Source organism: Gigantopelta aegis, chromosome 11, assembly GCF_016097555.1.
Source record: "Gigantopelta aegis isolate Gae_Host chromosome 11, Gae_host_genome, whole genome shotgun sequence".
Taxonomy (NCBI): domain Eukaryota; kingdom Metazoa; phylum Mollusca; class Gastropoda; order Neomphalida; family Peltospiridae; genus Gigantopelta; species Gigantopelta aegis.
In genome coordinates this window covers 16,543,226-16,570,448 of record NC_054709.1, presented here as the reverse complement: position 1 = coordinate 16,570,448, position 27,223 = coordinate 16,543,226, and the positions used below count along the sequence as shown (strand labels likewise).

At 38.1% G+C, this 27,223-nt stretch overlaps 2 protein-coding genes across 3 annotated transcripts in view; both read right to left on the bottom strand.

The window, feature by feature from the left end:
• The window catches only part of LOC121385004 (cysteine sulfinic acid decarboxylase-like), a 59,116-nt gene extending 45,025 nt beyond the window's left edge, over window positions 1-14,091 (bottom strand). For both annotated transcript variants that reach the window (XR_005959489.1, XM_041515528.1), the window contains exon 1: window positions 13,971-14,091. The gene's annotated coding sequence lies outside the window, so the exon portion shown is untranslated. The remainder of the gene's footprint in view (window positions 1-13,970) is intronic.
• A 2,413-nt stretch (window positions 14,092-16,504) lies between these two features.
• The window catches only part of LOC121385439, a 13,253-nt gene continuing 2,534 nt past the window's right edge, over window positions 16,505-27,223 (bottom strand). The window contains exons 2-4 of the mRNA XM_041516121.1: window positions 22,773-22,925; window positions 20,407-20,512; window positions 16,505-17,461 (exon numbers count right to left, since the gene is read on the bottom strand). Coding sequence (XP_041372055.1) covers window positions 17,008-17,461; window positions 20,407-20,512; window positions 22,773-22,925 — 713 coding nt within the window. The 3' untranslated portion in view covers window positions 16,505-17,007. The remainder of the gene's footprint in view (window positions 17,462-20,406; window positions 20,513-22,772; window positions 22,926-27,223) is intronic.

Here is a 27,223-nt window from a genome sequence, read left to right as displayed (position 1 = left end):
TAATATTGGGAAACGTAAAATATTATAATATTGCGAAACATTGTAAAATATTTTAATAATATTGTGAAACAATGTAAAATATTTTAATAATAATAATAATAATAATAATAATAATAATAATAATATAAAAACACTGTACACAGTTACCAAGTTATAGAGTGGAATGGACGGAGATTGGAACATTATTCTACATGGTATGTCATAGGAATATGTGCGGGTGGGGGTGGGGGGGGGCCAGAGGCCCTATCAGGGTTCTTTAACTGAATGGACAAATGAGGTGAGACACAAGCCATCGGTCTACAGGCTGGTAGGTACGCCCATGGTTCGGATCCTAGTCGAGGCATGGGATTTTTAATCCAGATACCGACTCCAAACTCTGAGTGAGTGCTCCGCAAGGCTCATTGGGTAGTATAAACCACTTGCACCGACCAGTGATCCATAACTGGTTCAACAAAGGCCATGGTTTGTGCTATCCTGCCTGTGGGAAGCGCAAATAAAAGATCCCTTGCTGCTTGTCGCAAAAGAGTAGCCTATGTGGCGACAGCTGGTTTCCTCTAAAAAAAAACACATCCCACTGCGCATGTGCGCGAAGAGTACCGCCCCTTGCCGAATTGGACGGTATCGAGGCTATATGCAAATTGGGGGGGGGGGGGGGGCACGATCGACAGTTGTCATGAGCGTCGTGAGTAGCTTCGTAGGAGCTGTGAATCTCTAGCGACTAACGTACATATTTCGTATAAGATGTTAAAATGGCTGCGAAAAACGGTCTACTAAAGTTTACATTGGAATGGTTTAAAACCAAATGCAGTGAAACATTAACTTAGACGAAGTCTCTGGAGCCGCCTGTCAAGTATATTTTAACAACGCATACAATAAAATTAACTTTAGTGGAATGTGATTTTTACTTTTAACAATTAGAATTATAGTTAAATACTTACGCGGATTTCCAGTGATGTTTAATTCTCCACATGTATCAGTATTTAAAATTTAATAAAATATGCCTCCCCTTTCCCCTAAAATCCCCCAACAAAACCCCTAACGCACATAAACCTTTATCACAGCTCTATTTCCCCCTTATCGTTTCATTAAAACTACATTCCCTGGAATATTTTTATTATTTAAGCATATAGAACAGAAAATCCAATTACGTTTGGTGCATATATGACGCCGCACTCCGCATTGGTTTCACTACGCTGGCTTATCCAGGTCACAAACAAAGCCATGATTTGAAAGTGGAATACTTTTGACGGGCTCGTACCGATCTTGGTTTTCATTGGCTTATCACAAGTATAGAATTCCCCAACAAGAGATCACGTGAGATTTCGCAATTTTTGAACAAATTTAACTGTCTTGATTGTGGGGTCGTCTCATATCTCCAAAACATATTTATATCCATAGAGGTATGGTACAACGCCTTTCCAGGGGTCGGTGAGTGGGGGATTTGCCTTCAAATTTTGACAGTGGCCAGCTCTTGGCATACGCGTTACATGTAAGGGGGTGTTACTAATTACGTAACGCTCTAGGGGTAGAGGAAGAGGGTACTGTGTTCGATTTACGTAACATTTTTCAAGACTATATGCCATTTTTATTCATTACTTAGACCTAAAAAGGTGTTTTTTGGAAATGCGTGGTCAGTCTAGGATCGATCCCCATCGGCGGGTATACAAAAAAAACATGGTATGTGATATCCTGTCTGTGGGATGGTACATATAAACAATCCCTTGCTAAAAAAAAAATGTAGCGGGTTTCCAGGGCGCGTGTGCATGGATTTCAGCGGGGTTGGGGTTATAGACTGTGTTAAGCGAAGTTTATATGGTGCCATGCTCCCCAAAAAATACATTTCAATTTTTGTTAAGCTTGGGCAAGTAAGGGTTTCGACCTCCAATACCCTCCCCTTGCACATGCACCCGATTCCTCTCTAAGATTATATGTCAAAATTACCAAATGTTAGACATCCAACAGCAGATGAAAGGAAGGATAGGATATGTTTTATTTAACAACGCACTCAACACATTTTATTTACGGTTGTATGGGGTCGGATGATTATTAAATCAATATGCTTTATCTTTGATGTCGTTAACCCCCCCCCCCCCCCCCCCCCAACTTTACCCTTTCCAAACGAAATAATATTTATTTGAATTTGTCGATTTTAACACGTAAAATTAAGAAATAAAACGTTCATTGTCTACTTTAGTATATTTTATTTTAAAAATATATACATGATTAATGTGTTACTAGTATACAAACTAAACTTTGAAAGTTCTACTAACACTTTATAAAATATCAATTCTGAAATAGGAAGGTACGACTGTCGATAATACGTTGTCAAGATCAAACCGGTTTTAACTACAGCGCAAGATTTTTCTTTTAATTTTTTGAGACGAACCCTACAATTTGAAATCGGCAAACGCACGTGTTAACTGAAACTGACAACATAACAGGCTGTCGTTTGTGCTTTGCCGAGCTGTGGCGGCACAGGCGACGAATCGAAGGTATACTTTTGACGATCTCCGTTCATAGCGAACACACACGACTTTTTTAAAAGTGCATTTGAGCTTGTATTTCACATTTGTACATGATGTTATAATATGGTAACCAGATAATGTAACTTTAAAAAAAGACAGTCGTACAACTACTAATCAATGTTACATGTCTATCCACAAATTATTTATTTATGTATTTATCTTATTTTATTTATTATTTTATTTTATTTTATTTTATTATCACTATCATTTATATCAGATACATACAAATTCACTTAAAAATAATATCTGATATTTATGAAGTTTTAAAACATATATATATGAGCCGTCACACGCGAAAACTTACAACTTAGCATGACGCCAGAAACCGAGTAAACGCGGCTCAGAGTTTGACATCACATGTAAACGCGGAAGTAAAAGTTGACATGCTGTTTGCGTTGTTTGTTTTGAAGAATTTAGAAGATGATGCAAGTATCACACGTTTTTATAACGTACATGATTATACATAACAAAGTGCAGCAACTTTTCCAGTGGTAGACCCATGCAACCGGATACGATCCTAATTTGATGTTTGGTCTAACTTATGAATAGTGTATATAACTTCAGGCCCGTAGCCAGCATGATTAGCGGTGGTGGTGGGGGGGGGGGGGGGGGGGGGGGGTGTCGAAATTTCATGTAAACGGAGCTCATCAAAGGCTAGCCCGAGTACTCTGACTGTAAGAGAGCTAGACGGACATTTGGACATAAACACGCTCTCATTAGTCAGAGACCAACATATGTCTTTTTTTGGCAATTCCTGACTACCAAACGGTAGGCAACGAGTCCCGCTCTAATACCACAACAATCCTATGTTTGACGTCAAATACCTTTACATCAATCATTTTCGAGTTAAGTGATACAAAAAAATCCACATATTAATCACTAATACACTTACTACAGAAAGAAACCCGACAGCACCCACATTCAGCTACGCTCCGTGACACTCCGTCGCAACAATTGCAAAGCTCGGCGATCTATTTCGAGACTGGGCGATTCCGCCTTGTGCAGCAGTTACAGGGGTCATCTCATAAGAGGAGGCAGTACGTAGCACATACTTTTGCCGTATCCTGTCGATAACACCCCAAATGTATCCTTCAAATTCAAAATGGAATCAATAATGTGTAATTGTTTTGGTTTAATGACGTAATGAAATCAAAATTCATCCAAAACGGCATTAGCCAACTCTTCCATGTTGTAACTTCGCTTGATATGAGACGGCCCCTGTAACTGCTGCACAAGGCGGAATCGTCCAGTGCGCGATCACGTGGTCTACGTCTCGAAATAGATCGCCGAGCTTTGCAATTGTTGCGACGGAGTGTCACGAAGCGTAGCTGAATGTGGGTGCTGTCGGGTTTCTTTCTGTAGTAAGTGTATTAGTGATTAATATGTGGATTTTTTTGTATCACTTAACTCGAAAATGATTGATGTAAAGGTATTTGACGTCAAACATAGGATTGTTGTGGTATTAGAGCGGGACTCGTTGCCTACCGTTTGGTAGTCAGGAATTGCCAAAAAAATACATAGGTTGGTCTCTGACTGTAATGAGAGCGTGTTTATGTCCAAATGTCCGTCTAGCTCTCTTACAGTCAGAGTACTCGGGCTAGGTGTTCGCTTGCCTGGCCTCTATATCTGGCCGACAGTTGACAATCCAGGACATGCCACGTCTCAGTGAACCGCAGAGAAACAATGCCATCGGCCGACTAGACGCAGGCGAATCCAGAACGGCCGTTGCCAGGGCATTCCATGTGTCCCCAAGCACCATCTCCAGACTGTGGGACCGTTACCAGCAACATGGATCAACACGTGACCTCCCTAGATCCGGTCGACCACGGGTCACTACCCCCGGGCAGGACCGCTACATCCGGGTACGCCACCTTCGGGAACGATTGACTACTGCCACCTCCACAGCCGCAGCAATACCAGGTTTGCGCAGGATATCCGACCAGACCGTACGGAACCGCCTACGTGAGGTAGGATTTGTGCCAGACGTCCAGTTCGAGGTGTCATCTTAACACCACAACACCGTCGACTCCGACTGCAGTGGTGCCAGATTCATCGACAATGGCCTCAACTGCGATGGAGACAGGTGTGGTCAGTGACGAGTCCCGATTTCTGCTCCGACGTCATGATGGAAGATGTCGCGTGTATAGGCGTCGTGGTGAAACGTTATGCGGCAAACTGCGTGCAGGAAGTGGACAGATTCGGCGGGGGGTAGTGTCATGGTTGTGGACAGCCATCTCACACACTGGCAAGAACTGACCTGGTCCACGTGCAGGGCAACCTGAATGCACAGGGCGGCATTGACCAGATCCTCCGGCCACACATCGTTCCAGTTATGGCCAACGCCAACGCAGTGTTCCAACATGACAACGCCAGGCCTCACACAGCACGTCTCACAACGGCTTCCTACAGAACAACAACATTAATGTCCTTCCTTGGCCATCGACATCACCGGATTTGAACCCAATTGAGCATCTATGGGACGAGTTGGACCGACGCCTCCGACAGCGACAACCACAGCCCCAGACCCTGCCCGAGCTGGCAGCAGCCTTGCAGGCCGAGTGGGCCACCATCCCCCGGGACGTCATCCGTACTCTGGTTGCTTCAATGGGCAGGCAGTGCCAGGCAGTTGTCAACATACGCGGAGGCCACATCCGGTATTGACTCCAGATGACCTTGACCTTGGTGGTGTGTCCTATCACTTACTCACAATGGACTAGAGTGAATTGTGAACAATCCTGCAACATTTGGTAATTATCGGACTCACCATTCAATAATTAAATCAATTCTCCAAATGTTACGACAATGTGGTTTTGCGTTTCTTCTTTTGAAGAGTATATATACATATACACATACACACACACATACACATACACATACACATATACAGATAGATATAGATATATATAGATATATATATATATATATATATATATATAACCCCTTGCCAAACAATGAGATGACGCTGTTACACCCGTTCGTTTGGGGACAGGGACTTTTATATGTAAAATCCGATTTTTTTTTCTTCATTTGAGCGGAACTCTTAATCCTGCGTGGGGGGATCGCAGTGGCGTAGGCAGGATTTTGTATTTGGGGGAGGGGGGCACCTGTGTAGTGGGATATGACACGGGAACCTTTTTAATGTTATTAATAAGCGAAAAGGCAAGCTACGCTACTGGGGGATCGTCCGATCCCCTCGATCTCCCCTGGCGACGGGCCTGACATGGTACTTAATATGTATGCTTCAAACATTCAAACGAAGTACCTTATGACTGCGCATAATAAACCCTCATGAGTTTATAATAAAGAGACCATCCTGAGTTTGCTAGTCTAATCTGTTATAAATAAAACTTACATCTTTCTTAGGTCAAATAATCTTGCTTCGAATTTAAATAGCTGTATATGCAATACAGTTACATTTCTGACCTTTCTTAGGTCGGTAGCAACCAAGAAGTCGGGGGGGGGGGGGGGGGGGGGGGGGGGACTATAGCTCCACTTTTATAAACCCGGTTTAAAATATGGCTTTTGACACACACACACACACACACACACACCACCACCACCACCAACTAGACTGTGTCCCTCCACTACAGAGTGTGCCCCCTCCACTCCCCCAACTCCAGATATCGTTCCTACGGTCCTGATTCTAATGTTTTATATACCATAGCTCAACTTTCATATGTATCATTTAATTTTATTCCAAATACCGAACAAAATGTTTAATAACTTGGTGAAAAAAAATCCCGACAAGAATCCTGAATGTATTTATCTGTATAATGCTTTATAAATATTTAAATTATGTTAAATACAATAAATATCTGCATACATACACGCGCGCACACATTAATATTATTTCAGCCCATACCCGATATTTATTGCATACGAATCCGAACCGATGGTTTGTCGGGCGTTAACAACAAAATATTTGTTATTTCGTGATAAGAAATAATTCACAAATGTCTCCAATAAGTCTTGTTGGATGTTGACAAAATTTTCGGGTTCCCTACTGATAGAATAATTAATCATGGAGATATTCACATTCCTATTGTGTGGCCTCCCATTGTCTATGCTCCCAACTTGTCCACAGGTCTATTTTTGCGAGATCTCGCGTGAGTTCGTGGTTTGCGTCCTCGAGTAACCCCGCAACGGGCACATGCGCAGTGGAATGTGAAAGAGGTCTATAGCCGATGATAAGATAAAAAAATCAATGTGCTCTAGTGGCGTCGTTAAATAAAACAAACTTTACAATTATAATTATCCCGACACAATCCTCTCTCATAATATGTAACCCATCTTCATGTGGTGTAGCCCCCATGACCAGAGTTGCACTTGGTCCCCCCCCCCCCCCCCCCCCCACCCACCCCGTAATGAACACTATTATTGTATAGTATATAGTATAGTTTATTAGCTTTAAGCATTCCGGCTCATAGGCATATATTTTATAACATTTGACAAGTGGTGCATAATTGGAGGATGGACAATTACATATGTTTAGAACGTAAACATAATGCATTTTAAAGATATTTACCAATATTACATAATTCTTTTCTGTTTTGAACAGACAATAATTGCTGAAGGTTAAAAACAGATAGTTTGCGCCAGTAGTATTTCTTAATATATATTGAACGTAATTGCATGTACAATGGACATTTCAAAATAAAGTGATATTCATCCTTCTGTTCACACATCTGACATTTCCGTTGCGACCTTTCAATACCATAATATCTACCTTGTTCAATAAACAACTGGTGAGAAGAAACACGAAAGTTTGTTATAAGAGAAGTGTAACGATCTTTCAATGATATTCTAAGGTAGTACTGCAAGCAAAACGTATAGATCTATTAAATGCTTATACACATTACATTTAGGAGAGTTTTCTAGCAGTGTCTCTCTTGAATAAAGTTATCAGTTAAACGTAGTTGTACACTTTAAAAAAAAATATCTCAGTACTATTGACATGCTGATTATACCAAGCATCTCTAAAACCAGGTGATAAAAGTTTTTTTTTTAACATGGTAAAGCCATTTATAACTATTCCGACATTCTAGCATATTATCATATCTAGTGATTTCAAAATACAGTTATTTGTTTCTAAAAGTTTCAACCAGTATTTAACTATTCTTATTTTTCGAACAATATACAAAGGAAGTCTTCCAAGTTCTGTTAGTACTACTACATTTGTTGTGCTTCGTTTAACATTCAAAATTCTTTTACAGAAATCCATATGAAGTTTTTCAACATCATGAGCGGGGTGAGAACCCCATACTTCACATCCATAATTCAAAACACTAGACACATAGGTATCAAAGACATGTACCTTCGTTTTCTTATTAAGTGATAACCTATTACATAATCCTAAAATATGCCACATACACATTCTACCTTGAGATGCAATTACCCTCTGTGTTTGTGTAAATTTACCATTAATATTTAATGTTAACCCAAGGTAGTTAAAACTATCGATCGCGTCAATAAAACCGTTATTATACATCCATTTTTCTTTGGCAGATAATTTTCCACCGTTTCTAAACACAATTTTAGTTTTATCCGTATTGACATCAATATCCCACAGAGTGCTGTTTGTATAATGCGTATCAATCATCTTTTGAAGACCATCTATTGTCTCTGATAAAAGTACAGTGTCATCGGCATACATTAAAAGAAATAAAGAAATACCTTGTAAATACAAAGGCTCACAAAATCCCTCAATTAACTCATTCTCAAAATCATTTATGTACATAGAAAATAAAAAGGGTGACAGCGCTTCTCCTTGCATCAGTCCAACATTGCAATCAAATAGGTCTGAAAAATTAGACTGAAACTTGACACATACTTTCAAACTTTCATACATTGATTTTATAATAACATACAGTTTTCCAGTAATACAGGATCGTGCTAGTTTGTACAACAAGCCTGTATCTATTTACACTATCAAATGTTTTACGATACGCAGTCTCGTGGTATATATTCTTGCGCAAAAATAAACTCGTGCAACTAATAGGAAAGCGAAAACAACGTACCGGTATGTGAAGTTCTGTATATATATTTCACACATAATTATGATGTGATGATATTCATCTTTAATCAGATTGCACTGGTTATATAGTCGTTCTTCTACTGGGGTAAAAGGTTTTGTGTATTGTTCAGTCTCAATTTTCAGTTTGTGGTTGCTGAGACGTAGTTTAGTAAATTGTTTGCGATGTTCTGGATGTATGCAATGTAATAAGTATGGTTCTAGCTGTATATTCTATTTATATAATTTATACGTTCTCATCCTGTTACTAGATCCATTTCTTTTGGCTGAAGCAAGACGATTTTCTCTATAAAAAAAAAGGTCTAAATGTTTAGCTTTAGTCGCACTTATAAGACAAGCTGGATAATTTTCAATACTTCTTTCTTGGTTTAAATTATCAATATAGCAATAATTATCAATATAGCAATAAAGTTTATGTAGCCAACCAGCGTTTATCTGTACAAGGTTAGTGCATTCAGAAAAAGCATGTTGTAATATTACATTATTAGTAGTTCGTATGTGAGAGTATAAACAAATTTACAATTATTTTTTATACAGATAACAAAGTGGGGATAGACCAAGCTCAGCTCTAGATGCCCAATTATGGGCACGACTGCTTAACTGTAATGTTGACTTACAGAATTTAAAGTAAAACTCTCTCTCTCTCTCTCTCTCTCTCTCTCTCTCTCTCTCTCTCTCTCTCTCTCTCTCTGTGTCCCCCTCTCTCTCTGTTTCTCTGTGTGTGTCTCTCTCTCTCTCTCTGCCCCATCTCCCTATCTCTCTCCCTCCCTCCCTCTCTCTCTCTTTCTGTGTGTGTGTGTGTGTGTCTCTCTCTCTCTCTCTCTCTCTCTCTCTCTCTCTCTCTCTCTCTCTCTCTCTCTCTCTCTCTCTCTCTCTCTCTCTCTCTCTCTCTCTCTCTCTCTCTCTCTCTCTCTCTCTCTCTCTCTCTGGCAAGAACGTTTCAAGACATTTTAATGATATGAGCTGGGCACCCCAGACTTCACTGGCATATATAGGATAAATAATGTATTATATATACAGAACCGTATTAGTACACGTGCCGACGAGGCCCATACCTAGGGCATGAGATTGTTGTCGACCTTAGAACACAGGTATCCGCAACGAGAGACGGTGACAACCAATAACGCCAAATGTGTTATAGGTACGTTATATAATAAAGAAGAAGAAGTTTGTTTTGTTTAAAGACACCACTAGAGCACATTGATTTATTAACCATCGGCTATTGGATGTCAAACATATGGTCATTTTGACAGTCAGAGGAAAACCTGCTACATATTGTTTTCATTAGTAGCAGCGGATCTTTTATAAGAACCATCCAACAGGCAGGATAGCACATACCACGGCCTTTGATATACCAGTCGTGGTGCACTGGCTGGAACGAGAAATAGCACAATGGGCCCACTGATGGGGCATCAAGCGAGCGCTTTACCACTAGGCTACGTCCCGCCCTCTTATATATATATGTAACTATAGTATTCGTACTACGGGTTTCTGTTTGGAGGTACCTGTGTTCTAGAGGGACTTGAGATCGAGTTGATCCTCCTGTGGAAAATATTGACAACTTGATGTTCTAAAATGCAATTTCCTGCTTTCTACAAGTAAAATTAGTCATAGCAAATGCTAATATTTTAAATATGTAACACTAGCTTATACTTCAACTGATAAATATAAGTCTTGTTAAAAAAAAACAACACAACAACAACAACAAACCATAACGAAATACCACTGGCCACTAAGTAGTAGAATATGCTTTTCATGCCAGATCCATCTGCACTCCCACCCACCCACCCCCGCAGCAAGCTCATGTCTAGTCACCTATTTCTAATTTGTTGTAGAATACTCCCTCTCCCCCAGCTCGTGTTACGATTCGCCTATCCCTAAATGCTTCCAGTTAGTAGTAAAATCTCTATTTTATATGAACACCCACACCACCCACCCACTGCCATCATGGGAGTCTGCAGCGGGGGAGAGGGGGCAAAGGGGCACTTGCGCATTCCAGGATTTAGACCTGAAATATATATTTGTTTACTTATATTTGTCAGTTAAAGTATAAGCTAGTGTTACATATTTAAAATATTAGCATTTGCCACGATGAATTTTACTTGTAGAAAGCAGGAAATTCAGCGGTTGCAAAATGAAGTACTAGAAGGCGTTGGAACTGTCAGTGTGGGGGGGGGGGGGGGGGTATCGAGAGCTACAGACACTCAGTAATGGGGGCACGGGGTGGGGGGCTCTAGGAGGACGGATTAGGTTACCCAGAAGTTTGCACATTAGTCCACTAGTAATGCATATATAGTTGGTGAAATTGTCGGCCCAAGATTGGAACAAGTATGACTCACATTTCTATCCTTGAATGTGATTGGTCAATGCAGGAATAAGCGATATCCAACTGTTACAAGCGTTCCATGTACATGAGGTTCTAGATTTTTTTTTTTTTTAATTCACTTGCCATGGGACCAGTGGATTTGAAAATTTACTGGTCATGGTAAAAAATTCACTTGCCCGATTTTAACTGTTTATAAAACACAAAACCCCATTAAATTGAAATAATTAACTTTTTAATATACATTTTGCATACTAAGATCATGTTAAATGAATTTGTCAATTTACACAACATGCTCATTGGGCATATTTTATGGTATGTTTAGAAAAACATGCAAACAATTTTCATCAATTTAGAATAAAGTTACTTATTAATATTTAAAAATAATTGTTTCCACTAATACCACCTAAGTTATAAAAACTATCCATGTTACCTATTAGAACAATTAACAGCATTAAAAACAAATTAATATTGTATCACTTATAAATGTGTATATATTTATTTACTTATAAATGGGAATTCCTCCCCCCCCACACACCCCGCCCCCCCACAAAAAAAAAATCAAAAAGAAACAAGAACCTTTATTAGCATAAACTGTACATGTATTATAGGTTAAGACATACAATTCCACACCAAACACCAAATTAGTAATTTTTCAATGTAGATACTTTGTTAAATTTATCTATTCCATAGCATATTGATGTCGTGGTTGAGTTAAAGATTACTGGTGATCAACTATTTGTCAGTGAAATATTGCATGTGACAGCAAATCTAAAAAAGTGACTTTTAGATGTTTCTTTTACTTTCGTACGATAGTATGTGTTCAAGAAAATATGAACTGTGGTGAAAATAGACGTCGGAAATGAGGGTAGTAAACGTCGCATGCGACGCGCGACGCCTTGTTTTGCAACCGCTGAAATTGCATTTTAGAACATCAAGTTTTCAACATTTTGCGCGGGAGGATCAACCCGCACTCAAGTCCCTATAGAACACGGGTACCTCCAAACAGAAACTCTAGTACGAATTCAGTGTTTCTGCCAGAGGGTAAAACTGTCCTACATTGATTTTATTACAGCATGTAGGATTGTGCTAGTTGTACAACAAGCTGTATCTATTTACACTATCAAATGCTTTACGGTACGCGGTCTCGTATATATTCTTGAGCAAAATAAACTCGTGCAATAAATAGGAAGCGAAAACAACGTATGTGAAGTTTTTATTTGTTTTAACTTAACAACATTTTGACAAAATTAATGACTTATCATTACTGTATGATTTTCTTAACTTTTAACTTAACCCATTTTCTTTCCCATAGGCTACCCCCAGTTGACTGTGGTTGCATTCAATTCCATAGCGCCATATACCCAAACATTTCTTTCTGGCAGAAACACTGAAATACTGTAGTTACATATATACTCTTTACCATATAGCGTACCTATACCATATTTGGCGTTACTGGTTGTCACCGTCACTCGTTGGGGATACCTGTGCTCTAAGGTCGACAGTCACTTTTCGCAACTTTGTTTTGGCTTCGTACACAATAAATAAAACATATCCAACGGTAACATTTTGATGTGATATATTTGACAAAAGGTACGTTTTATTTCTTTCTTCTTTTAAAATTTAAACTTAATATTTTGTCAAGAACTATGAAAAGTAAAAACATACCAACCTGTTAAAGGGACACACCCTAGTTACGGCTAGTTGTTAACCATTACGACGTTATTTTTCGCTATTAAACCCATTTTTTCACAAATAAAATTGCACTTTACTTACCGTTTATTATTTAGAATATACATTTCCATTCACCTGAAGTGTTTTTTGGTAATCCTGGTAATCCTGGTGTTTGCAATACCACAGAATGTATTTTTCGTATTTCTGAAAAACTCACGCGCGTCTGAGAAAAAACCGTCGAGCAGACAAGGTCTAATCTATTTTTAGAGGGGATATTTCCATTTCAATGTCACAGACGTTGGTATACCACGTGACCGTTATCATTTTGGTTCGGTTTGTTTTCTCGTGCATGTTTCGCGCAATCAACATTCGATTTGTTGTTTTCATTTGTGAGATTTTTCTTCACAATTCGTGAACATTTTCAGTAACAATAAAGTTCACACAAGTAAGTATCTCAATACAAAACGTTAAAAACCCTTAAAACCAATAATTTTGCTAAGTCCTACGATATCTGGAGAGGGGATACAACCAGGACAGAACAGTTGGAACATGTCCAGGAGAGGTGAAAAGAACGCACCCCAAGTCTGTCAAATTTGTCGTGACGTAGGCATTGTTGTGCTTCGAGCGACATCTACCGGTGATATCAGAATACAAACTTTCAAAATTATTTCAAGCCATTGGGACATAGGGATTCCCATGGTGTTTATCGATATAAAACCTGCTTTTTCACTCCATTTGATAAAAACGTGATCTAAGTGTGTTACATGTTTGTAGATTAACCAAATTATAATTTATTTTCGATGGATGGAACTAGGGTGTGCGGCTTTAACAGCATTGTCTTCTTATTATTGAATTTTGACAGGGGTCAATGTTAGTAGACCAGTTTTTATTTTAATGTGGCGAAGTATAATTTTGAATTACTATTGAATTTGTTTTTGTTTGAACATTACTAATGTACATGCATGTGTTTGACGACGAAAGTCTTGTAATTAAAAACTTGTACCAATTACGAAATATGAATTTCAAGTGAAATTACAGTGAAATATGCTATATTTATTGTGTACGAAGCCAAAACAAAGGTGCGAAAAGTGAATGTCATCGACTTTAGAAGTGACGTAAATGGGACACCAAAGGAGTCAAACCAGAGTTCAGTTACGTTTTAATATACAAAGTACTTCATACTAAACAGTGGCGGATCCAGAAAATCTATTTAGGGGATCCCAAATGACATGAGACGAAATGCCATGGGAAATTTGTTAGAGGTTTGGGGGAAATCGTAAAAAAAAAGAAGAAAATGAATATATAGGCTAATAAAATTATAACTGTCGCAAAATGTAGGGGGGAGAGCGGGCTCCTGTTCCCCCCTAGATCAGCCTCTGCTAAATTAATAGGTCTTTCCTTTCTTACGGGTACTCACGAATTATCTGACTGGATTGTACAGTTGTGTTTGTTTATCCTGCAACCACTGCTTCTATCGATAGGTTATGATGACGGATAAAGCAAAGTCATATACGTATAGTAGCAGGATATAACTTTTGACGTCACTCATGTGACGTCACACGCATAGCTACATTACAAAATCGCTCATTTGACCTCTAGGTCATCGTACAATGTTGCTGAAATAACAGAAATAATAGCTTTTTGCCGCAATTTTTATGGTCTGCAGGATAAAGATAATAACTAGTTAATGACGTAGGATATCGACTTTATCCTGTTCAAGCCGTATGAGAAATTCCGCTCAGCAAGACTCGCGGAATTCCCCATGTTTACCTTCACAGGATAAAGTCAATATCCTACGTCATTATTTATAGGATATTAAACGAGCTTCCATTTCGTATCATGTTTATGTTCCGAGTGAAATAAGTTTCAACTGTCACGAGCTTTTGCGAGTAACAATGAAAATTATTTCACGAGTGACATAAACATGATACGAAATGGTAGCGAGTTTAATATCCTTTAAAAAAATATATATTATCCATAATCGATATTAATTTATACCATTCAACTCGTTTGGCTAACGTTCCTGTAAGGTCGTAGAACGTGCGCCAATCGATGACGTCGAAGTGTTACGTCCGACTTGGCGTAACTCTAATTGGGACGTATTACTTTAATATATGTGCCCCCCCCCCCCCCCCCCTCACACACTTTTTGGCACCTTCCTACGTCCGTAAAATGGTATTTTCGTGAAAGTATTCAAATATCGTGGGAGGGTGAGGGTGGCGGTTATGTGGTTTGGCAAAAATGACGCTAAACGAGATTGATAAAAATATTTTTTGTTGAAACGGGAATAGGGTTCATCTACACTAATCAATATATCGATTTCAAATCCTAAGAAGAATTTAAAAAAAAATCAGTGGTCTTTTGCGATCAGTGGTCTTTTGGATATTACAAACACTTTTCGGGGCCAATTTTATACATTATTCAAAACTTCGAAACCTGTTTGACAAGGTTATTTTACCAAATTAAAGACTGTATAATTAATTGTGTACGCCAAACTTGTGTACGTCAAATTGTAAACAATTGTTTTTTGGGAGGGGTGGGGGTGGGGGAGAACCGCCCTTGCTAAATCACTTGGTGCAATATCTGTACTACTGGATGTTCGGATTGTATGACTGTTTTAAATTGAAGAATCCTGTATTTGTAGTAGCTATAAATTCTGCAAAGTCCTAGATCTTCGCAGACCTACTTCTCATTCCAGCCAGTACACCACGACTGGCATATCAAAGGCTGTGGTATGTACTACCCTGTCTGTAGGATGGTGCATATAAAAGATCCCTTGCTGCTAATCGAACAGAGTAGCCCATGAAGTGGCGACAGCGGGTTTCCTCTCTCAATATCTGTGTGGTCCTTAACCATGTGTCTGACGCCATATAACCGTAAATAAAATGTGTTGAGTGCGTCGTTAAATAAAACATTTCTTTCTTTCTTTCGCAGACCTACATTCAGTGACAGCAAATAGCATCGACGTTGGTCAGCGACTTCACCTTGGCTCAACAGAATCGAACCACCTCGGTGGATCCATTCAGCTTAATGGGTTTTTTCTCTCGTTCCAACCTGTGGTCAAAGGCCGTGGTATGTGCTTTCCTGTCTGTGGGAAAGTGCATATAAAAGATCCTTTGCTGCATTAGGGAAAATGTAGCGGGTTTTCTCTGATGACTACGTTTCAGAATTACCATATGTTTGACATCCAATAAGGCGATGATTAATTAATCAATGTGCTCTAGTGGTGTCGTTAAACAAAACTAGATTTTCACCGTGGCCCAATTTTACAAAATATCGTAAGCTTAGTTTTTCACGTAAATAGATAATAATACATGAGTGGCCGTTAGATACCATTTACCTTACAACGAGTTGTTTTAAAATGTATATAACAAGCGAAAGCGAGTTGGATATGTTTTTAAGTTGTAAGATAAATGGTATCTAACGGACACGAATATATTATTCTATTTCTTACATATTCTCAAAAATCAGGTTTTAAGCAAATTTTAACATCTTTTTCGACTAAAAGTTATTTACACCCCTTTCTCTTGTAGCTAACGTATGCGTCACAGACAAATGATTGTTAGGTTACAGGTAACTATATGTCACAGTGTAATCGATTTCGACAGTGCTGGTTTTTCACTGGATGGTATGGCACTGATGACCTGGTCATCACCTAGGAGCAGCCAGTCGTATGTCTTGAAATTATTAACAAGCGTACACGTGTTATCAAAAATAACGAATGATGTTCCCATCAACGGGTGTGTATGAAACGTACCGGTAAATCTACGACTAAACCACAGTTCTTATTACTATTATAGAACAACAATATTTAATATAGTTTGAAGTATACATTTTTTTTCTTTTGTCCTTAAAATATTTCATCTTCCGTAATGGTGTAATTTTCTGAGTGAAATTGATGCCAAACACAATTATACGTACGTATGTTGCAGACGTAAACTGTAAACGGTGTTTTGTTTTGTTTTTTAATTACCTCCTTGTTTGGTCATTCGGTTTGACATGAAACGCAAAACCCAGTTTTGCCAGCATTTTTTTTCTGAAGGAAAAATTATATACATGTAATCATGCTTCGTAATAGTAATTACAGGGCCATACCTGGGGGAGGAAGGGTGGGGGACGGACACGAGGACAATTTCCTACTCACTCCAAAATACGAGAGAGATGCTTGTTTGTTTGTTTTTGTATTGGGTTTTTGTTTGTTTGGTTTTTTGTTGGTTGGTTGGTGGGGTTTTTTTTTTTTTTTTTTTTTTTTTTTTGGGGGGGGGGGGGGTTGAGTACCACTTCATCCCAGTTATTTTGGACTAGGTACTCCCTGAAATGGCCTGCTTTTAATTTGCCTGATCACTATTATTACTATGATCATATTTCTCATTACTGTTTTGGGTGGCGCCTGTTACACTGTGATCAAGAACATGAGGCGAATTTGAAGCGAAAGCTATGTCATAATCGGCCGATTACAGTAATCGGACGTGATCGTACGAATCTTCATTCTTGCATTTCTGGTATTCCGATATCATCGTTCTCATTGGTCTATTTTCGATATCTGCTACGTCATAATCGGTAGATTCCAGTAACCTGACGTGATCATAAGAATCTTCATTCTTGCCGTTCTTGTATTCTTCCGATCGCATCGTTCCCATTGGTCTATTCTCGACATCTGCTACGTCATAATCACCCACAGCTTTTGTTTCAAGCTGCTTAGGGTGTCTGTTATTGATCACTTGAGTGTATAATTGGTCTGTCGTTTCTCCTACGTCATAAATGTGATCTTCGTAAGCATTGTCTTTATTTTCACTTTCACTTTGAGATGAAATGACGTCACTTTTGTTACTGGATCTTGTGTTGTCAGACAAAGATATTACTTCTTCCTCAGGCGATTTCACTTTTCTACGGAAACAAAAAATCCGTCTGAAAAATTAAAAACAAAATAAAATAGACCTTACAATATTTAATTATATGTTAATATACCAAGAATCGTTGATGTCATCCAAGTAACACATGTAGCAAGTGCTACAGGCCCTGCGCTTCAGGGGACCCCGCGGTGATGTGTACATTTATTTTCCACAGGTAATTTTCCCCTCTCTCCCAGGGAGTTGCAAAATATATATCCTGGGAAGGAGAACCCGCTGTTATGTGTTCTACAGGCCCCGCGGATTCTTAAACCGGCTCTGATGTCATGTCATAGACCTATATATGTGCATGCATGCGGAATTTAACGTAGTCGGTACATTGCTAATTTGAGGGGTGTGGGTAGCAAGATTAAAGCCCCCCCCCCCCCCCCCTCGGTGGATGTATTTGTTTTTCCCATTCCAACCAGCGGCCAACGAACCGACTGGTGTATCAAATGTCATATCTGTGGGAAAGTGCATACCAAAGATCGCTTGCTGCCAATGGGAAACAGGATTTTCGCTGAAGACCATTCATTCAGGATTATCCAATGTTTGATATCCAATAGTCAATGATTAATTAACCAATGTCCTCTAGTGGTGTTGTTAAACAAGGGGCGGGACGTAGCCCAGTGGTAAAGTGTTCGCTCGATGCGCGGTCGGTCTGGGATCGATCCCCGTCGGTGGGCCCATTGGGCTATTTCTCGCTTCAGCCAGTGCACCACGACTGGTACATCAAAGGCCGTGGTATGTGTTATCCTGTCTGCGGGATGGTGCATATAAAAGATCCCTTGCTGCTAATCAAAAAGAGTAGCCAATGAAGTGGCGACAGCGGGTTTCCTCTCTCAGTATTTGTGTGGTCCTTAACCATATGTCCGACGCCATATACCCGTAAATACAATGTGTTGAGAGTGTCGTTAAATAAAACATTTCCTTCCTTGTTAAATAAAACATAGTTCAGATCTTTATTATTACTTTATTTCCTTCAACTGATTCTGTCACAAATGCATTTTTTTCTGAATAAATGGTTTGTTTATATCTGTAGCTACCTCATCTATTACCCCACCATGTGATAGCTGCATCTTTCTATATCTTCTGAATGTTACCTTTCTGCTTCGCCCCTTTCTCTCCCTCTCTACCCTCCCCCCCCCCCCCCCGACCAACGCCAATAAATGTCAATGAATTCAAATGGAAATAATTTTATTTATTTATTTTTTGTTTGTTGATTTTTTTTATGCACCAAAATGTATGTAGGCAGCATTTGTGTATAAAAAGATAAAATCCCCAATGTACAAAGTATTGCAATTTAAAAAGATAAGTAAAATAAATAAAAAATAATATATATTTTTTTCCCTCTTCAGATTGCTATTAATTACATAAATGATGTACAATTTCCTTTGTTATTAAATCTAACATATTTGTTTTCACTATCACAATGATCTAAAGAAAATTAAATTTTCAAGCAGTGTCAATTTACTTTCTCTATGGCAGAACATTGGAAATGCATGTTATTATATTAAAGTGACATTCCTGAGTTTGCTGCATTGTAAGATGTTTCCGACTAATAAAATATTTCTACGATTAAACTTACATATTAAATATATTTTCTTGTCTAGAATATCAGTGTCTGTATATGCAATGTGTTTCTGGTCGTCTTAATATTTGTAAGAAGCCCAAACTGGATTTTGTCTTCAAATGATTTCGCACGTACAAAAAATTAACAAACAAAAAATTAGGAAATAAAATGAAATTTAACCTAGTACAAATATTAGAACGACCAAAAACACGTTTAATATACAGATACTAATATGTTATGCAGAAAAATATATTTGATATGTAATTACAATCGTTGAAACGTCTCTGTTAGTCGATAACATCTTACAAATTGCAGCAAACTTAGGAATGTCACTTCAAAATTCGTCAACATTGACATTATTAGTTTGGTCTGGGAGTAATGATAATAATATAAAAACGATTGTGGATTTGAAACTCAATAACACACACATGTGTAAAACTAATTGTAAGCCAACGATTCAAAATTAGTCAACCTTGACATTATTAGTTTGATCTGGAAGTAGGCTAATATTAAAACAGAAAAACGTCTTTAGATTTGAAACTCAATAACACACACATATGTAAAACTAATTGTAAGCCAACGATTCAAAATTAGTCAACCTTGACATTATTAGTTTGATCTGGGGGTAATAATAATAATTAAAAAGACGATTTGAAATTTGATAAGACACACAAAACTAACTGTAAGCCAACGATTCAAAATTCGTCAACATTGACATTATTAGTTTGGTCTGGGAGTAATGATAATAATATAAAAACGATTGTGGATTTGAAACTCGATAACACACACATATGTAAAACTAATTGTAAGCGAATGATTCAAAATTAGTCAACCTTGACATATTAGTTTGATCTGGGAGTAATAATAATAATAATATAAAAACGATTTTAGATGTGAAACTCAATAACACACACATATGTAAAACTAATTGTAAGCGAATGATTCAAAATTCGTCAACCTTGACATTATTAGTTTGATCTGGGGATAATATAAAAGGAGAAAAACTGCTTTAGTATTGCAACGCCAGGGCCGTAGTTAGGATTTTTTGTTTGGGGGGTGGGGGGGGGGGGGCAACTGAGTAGTTAATAGTCTAAAAGTCCTTAAACAGTTAAGAAGAGAATTTTCTTTAAGTTTCTATCATGCTTTCCGGATTTTTTTCGGGGGGGGGGGCAACTGCCCCCCCCCTGCCCCCCCCCCCTCTGCTAGCTACGGCCCTGAACGCAATAACACACACACACTATTACTTATGTACAGTGTACTACTATTTTAAGGCAATGATTCAAGATGCGTCAACCATGACATTAGTTTGATCTGGGGGTAATAACAAAAAAAACAGAAAAAGGAAAAAACAAAAAAAACTAAACACTTTAGATTTTCAACTCGGTACCAACCTCTTGAAGGCAATTAACATCATTACAAGAACAGCAGCACAGAGAATTCCGATTGCTATTGACGTGACAACAATAACCAGCGGAAAGACTTCCGGTTCAGGAACATCTGCAAAGATTTCAGCCATTTCTAAATTTACAACTGATTTTAAATGGCTAAAGTGTTCTAAGTGAAGAAGACAAGAAATGTTTTTACATCTACATAAATATATAAATTAAAGGGACATTCCTGAGTTTGCTGCAATTTTTAAGATGTTATCGACTAACAGAGACTTTTTAACGATTGTAATTACATATCAAATACAATTTTCTGCATAATATATTAGTGGCTGTATATTAAACGTGTTTCTGATCGTTCTAATATTTGTACTAGGTTAAATTTTATTTTATTTCATAAAATATATTTGTTCGTACGTACGAAATTATTTAAAGACAAAATCCAGTTTGGGCTTCTTACAAATATTAAGACGACCAGAAACACATTAAATATACAGACACTGATATTTTAAACAAGAAAATATATTTAATATGTAAGTTTAATCGTAGAAATATTTTATTAGTTGGAAACATCTTACAATGCAGCAAACTCAGGAATGTCCCTTTAAACTAAACGTTTCCTTTAATTAAAGTTTGTTTTGTTTAACGACACCACTAGAGAACGTTGATTAATAAATCATCGGCTATTGGATGTCACACATATGGTAATTTTGACTGGTAGTCATTAGAGGAAACCCGCTACATTTTTCCTAATGCAACAAGGGATCTTTTATATGCACTTTCCCACAGACAGGAAAGCACATATCACGGCCTTTGACCAGTTGTGGTGCACTGGTTGGAACAAGAAAAAAAACCCAAATCAGTTGAATGGATCCACTGAGGTGGCTCGATCCTGCGACGCAAGCACCTCAAGCGATCACTCATGCGGCTAAGCTAAATCTTGCCCCTTCCTTTAACTCGTAAATTAGTGTAGTCTTTTCGTAATCAGATTGTGATGCCTTGATTTTGACTGTAGCGAATCACAATCATAAAGAACTTTATTGCTTTCTTTTTCCTTTCTTCTTTCTTTCTCTCTTTCACTAATATTCATTTGTGCTCATATATATATATATATATATATATATATATATATATATATATATATATATATATATATATATATATATGTGTGTGTGTGTGTGTGTGTGTGTGTGTGTGTGTATATATATATATACATGTATGTGTGTGTGTGTGTGTGTGTATCCTATAACTTACCCATGATATCCATGTCATAAACCAATGTCATAATTTTAGTGTATTAACCCGGTTAATAATGATATGCAAATTTGCAAGGTCTCTAGGTAATGTGTTGCTGTGGATGAGTCATTTGCTTACAAGCCGATAAGACCCGTGTACCTGGCCGTAATGTTTTCAAAGCTTTAGTTAAAGAAAGAAATGTTTTATTTAACGACGCACTCAACACATTTTATTTACGGTTATATGGCGTCAGACATATGGTTAAGGACCACACAGATTTTGAGAGGAAACCCGCTGTCGCCACTGCATGGGCTACTCTTCCGATTAGCAGCAAGGGATATTTTATTTGCGCTTCCCACAGGCAGGATAGCACAAACCATGGCCTTTGTTGAACCAGTTATGGATCACTGGTCGGTGCAAGTGGTTTACACCTACCCATTGAGCCTTGCGGAGCACTCACTCAGGGTTTGGAGTCGGTATCTGGATTAAAAATTCCATGCCTCGACTGGGATCCGAACTCAGTACCTACCAGCCTGTAGACCGATGGCCTACCACGACGCCACCGAGGCCGGTCTTTAGTTAAAATGCATGACGTCTTAACTAATTTTTGCTAATCGTTATGACCTCATATTACCGATGGCGGCGACTTTAGTACTGTGAATTACTAAAATTTAATTAAAATGTAATTGAATTAAAATGTTATTTTAGAAGTGCTATAGGATAAATAGAATTCGCTACTCGTTTTTTAATATGTGAAATATCAACCTCGTCTAGCCTCGACAAATACCGATTAACATAGACTCGGTTGATATTTTCCATATTAAAAAAACAGTCGTGACGAATCCTCTATATGTACAATGTATATATATATATATATATGTAAAGAAATTTCAACAAAAATCGAAATGATTCCATCACAATTCTTCTACCAAATATATTTTTCCTAATTTCCAAAATGTGGTACACCGTCAGAGTACACTAATAGTTCTCAAAGTGCTCTCACTGGGGTGGCGGGCCCTTCGTAAAGATAAATGGACGAGTTAAGTATGTATGATCGATGCGAGTACGACACAAGACAGTTTTATCCTTCCTGCACCGTCTGTAAGAGGACTGCCACTCTCTCACTCTCAACTTACCCTCGTAGCAGATTGCTCGCAGTTTCTTGTCGCAGTCTTTAGTCTCGATATGCAGACCACGTCCTCTGTGCTGAACTGCCAGACACCCCGTGCCACGAAACGTGGTGCTGCTAAGGTTTAGGTCATGTAGGTCTTGTTTGCTTAGCAGACGACCTGTTATAAGTTCAAAACGATCATATAGGTATAACTAAACCAAAATAACGTCCGGCTGGGTCAAAGGTCGAGGTGCTGCTCAGGTCTAGGTCATCTATAGTCCGTCCCATCATTCTGTTAAAATGTTGTTGTTTTTTGTGTGTGGGTTTGTTGTTTTTTTGTGGTTTTTTGTGTGGGGTTTTTTTGTGGGTTTTTTAAATAATTTCAGTTTGGTTTGACGTAAGAAGAAAAGTAAACGTGTTTTGGACATAAAGAAATACAATTTGTGTGTGCAATTTACAAATCAATCGGCTCGGAAATAAATAACTTGTATTAAATTACACAGTATGAAAAAATGCGATCCCTGTGGGGCGGACTATAGGTCTTGTTTGCTTAGCAGACGACCTATTATAAGTTATAAGTTCAAAAAGATGATATACTAGTAGGTAGTACTAAACCAAATAACATCCGGCTGGGTCAAAGTTCCAGGTGTACCGGTCTTGTTTGTTTAGACGACATGTTATAAGTTCAAAACGATTATTTAGGTAGTAGTAAACCAAATAACATCCGGCTGGGTCAAAGGCCGAGGAGCACCGGTCTTGTTTATTTAGCAGACGATCTGTTATAAGTTCAGAAAGATCATTTTGTTAGTACTAAACTAAAATAACATTCGGCTGAGTCAAAGCTCGAGGTGCATCATTTTGTTAGTACTAAACCAAAATAACATTCGGCTGAGTCAAAGCTCGAGGTGCACCGAACGTTTGATAGAGCAGTTAATATCACAAGTCCTGTCATTGGTGCAATCTATTGAAATCAGCTCTGCTGGTCTACATGTAATAGTTATTAACCAGTGGAGCTGATTTTAATCAGATTCGCCATTGGAGATAATTGTCAGAGTTTTTGTTGTCAAAAAATTTAGTTTCGTAGTTTCGATTGGGTAATAAATTTATGCAATTTTATTTCATCTAGCATCACTGTGTCAAGTAGCCTTGTGCTTGAAACATATATGGAGTACCTGTAGCACTAAGTACTACAATTGTGTGCGAAACTAGGAGTGTTGTAAAAACATCTGGTTATACCGAAAAATTTAATGAGCCATGGAAGGTTCCACTTTCTTCAGTTAATATTTTGAGGGATAGGTTGTAGTACTGATATTTATGGGTCATAGTTTGGTTGATATACCACATACGTTAACATTTTCACTATGTGACATCTGTTTCACTAACCCCATTGTTTAGACAGACAACCCATGAGAGCGTGCTTGTGCCGTAATTGGATGTAAGCACGAAAATAAACATAAACAACACACGGGCGTAGAAAGGTGCCAAAAAGTCGGGGGGGGGGGGGGGGCACACACACATATATATAAATATATGTATAAATATATAAAAACCATCGCTGCTGCTACAAAATGGGGGGGACATGCCCCCTCCCCCCACTCAGCTTCATACGCCAGTGCAACAAGTGGAGTGTGTTGTGGTATCATCAATACCATATCTGTAGGAATACAAATTACAGCATGCGAGATTCTGGCTCTTCCCTTAACAGGCTACAACACCAAATACAATGTACTGCAATTTCCAATATATATATATATATATATATATATATATATATATATATATATATATACATACATACATTGTACTACTTTCCCTTGTATCATATCATAATTAGTATATTAAATTATTTTTCAAAATATATAATGTCACGTCCTGGCTGATTTCACATATAACAGTTAGTTTTATTTAAAAACTTCTTCTTTTTTTCAGAAATAAAAATCCTTTTTAATTCTCCTTCTTCTCAATGTCCCAATTATAAATAAAAGGTATAATGATGACTGATTGTATTAAATGATTAAAATAACCATCTCAAACTTTGGGCCAGGACGTGACATTCAAGATGGCATGTTAAACTGTGTAAAGATTAAAAATGTATTAAATCTCTCTGTATAGTGAAATTGGCAAAATTGACTAGGTAATGCACATGTACCTAAAAGAAATATATATATATACTTCGTACCGTCGAAATAGTCCGGTTTACATAGAGAACCGGTTTAGGCAGAATTCATCCAGAGTTATGGTTCTTGGATGATCGACAACTCGCGATCAACAATGACATTTGAACCCATGGATGGTTGGAAAACACAGTCATACAAGTCAGACTTGCAATCGATTATTTCACAGACATAAAATATATACCCAAAGGGACATTCCCGAGTTTGCTGCAATTTTTAAGATGTTATCCACTAACAGAGACTTTTTAACGATTGTAATTACATATCAAATATATTTTTCTGCATAAAATATTAGTGGCTGCATATTAAACGTGTTTCTGGTCGTTCTAATATTTGTACTAGGTTAAATTTCAATTTATTTCCTAAAACAATATTTATTCGTACGTACGAAATTATTTGAATACAAAATCCAGATCTAACGGCCTACCGCAATAAGAGTAAACTTCACATATATATATATATGTGTGTGTGTGTGTGTGTGTGTGTGTGTGTGTGTGTATAAATATAAATATATATATGTGTGTGTATATATATATATATATATACACACACACACACACACATATACCCCCCCCCCCCCACCCACCCCCACACACACACACACACGTGCAATAAAGAGTCCTATAATAAGGTATAAATACAATACCATTGGTCCATCGCCACCTCTGCAAACGGCTGAGCCCAATCCAGTATGTTAAGTTTCTCCTACTTGCACGGTAGAGATGTGGCGAGTTTTCAAAAGTCAATTTGACGAGTTTGTATCTCAAGCTTGCAGTGTAGTAAGAGAGCGCCAGTTCCTCGGTACAAACAGATATTCTACAAGTCTTGTTTTTCACGGTCTTGTTGGATAGTTCTGAAGGAATGAAGGAATTAAATAATTAAATCATTAATTAGTTTTTTAATTAATTAATCAAAGAAGCATTCTGAGAGTACTGCTGTAGCAATATAATATAATCTTAACCGGGCCCCACAAATGTTCATATCGCAATGTTCAAGGGCCATAACTCTGTCAAAATGTATACCTTCCATTCTTGACAGAATTATGGCCCTTGAATATTTTCCCATGAAAGTTAAACTTGATCTAGCCATAACTGTCAAAAATGGGTAAATGGGGAAACTCAAACTTGATCTGTAACCATACACCACACACAAGACACACACGACACCACACACACATACACACGCAAAATCCATACACGATTTACACAAAACACACACACATATACACATACACTTCATACACGACACACACGCACACACACACACGCACGCGCGTACACACAACACATACATACACATAGACACACACACACACACACACACACACAAAAACACACACACACAACACACATACAGATACACCCACAGCACAGACACGCATACACACACAATACACACACATACATACACTCCATACATGACACACACACACGCGTGTACACGCACACACAATAAACACGCACATACACAACACACACATACACATAGACATAGACACACACACAACACACATACATATACACACAACACACACGCATTAACACAACTCACATGCATACACACGTACACACACACAACACACACATACACAACACACACGCATACATACACACACACACATACACAACACACACACACAACACACACACATTAACACAACTCACATGCATACACACGTACACACACACAACACACACATACACAACACACAACACAACACACACATACATACATACATACACACACACAACACACACACACACAACACACACACACACACAACACACACGCATACACACAACTCACATGCATACACACGCACACACACACAACACACATACACAACCTCACACACACACACACACACACACACACACACACACACACACACACACACAATCAACTACTATTTGGCCAAATGCTCATGCGTCTCTGCATTGTGCAGAAATACGACCCTGACTACATATTAGTGATGGGAATCGGTTGGGATTTCATCATCGATCATCGGTTATAATCGGTTAGCACCAACCGATCCACTTTCGATTACACAATCGGTTAGAATTTCATAAACATAAGAAGGCTTAGAATTATAAGGGTCATACACCTATTGTCGTGTGCACCCTGCAAATGGCTAATTGTACCTTTATTAAAGGCATACTGTCACGGATTTAAGGACCTTATTTGTCCAAAAGTGGATAATAAATGAAAATTACATCAATGTTTAGAAACCAAATCTGGCTATTGACTAACCTTAACGAAACCATGATGGAGTGAAATCCATGTCAATCCTTTTGGCAATATT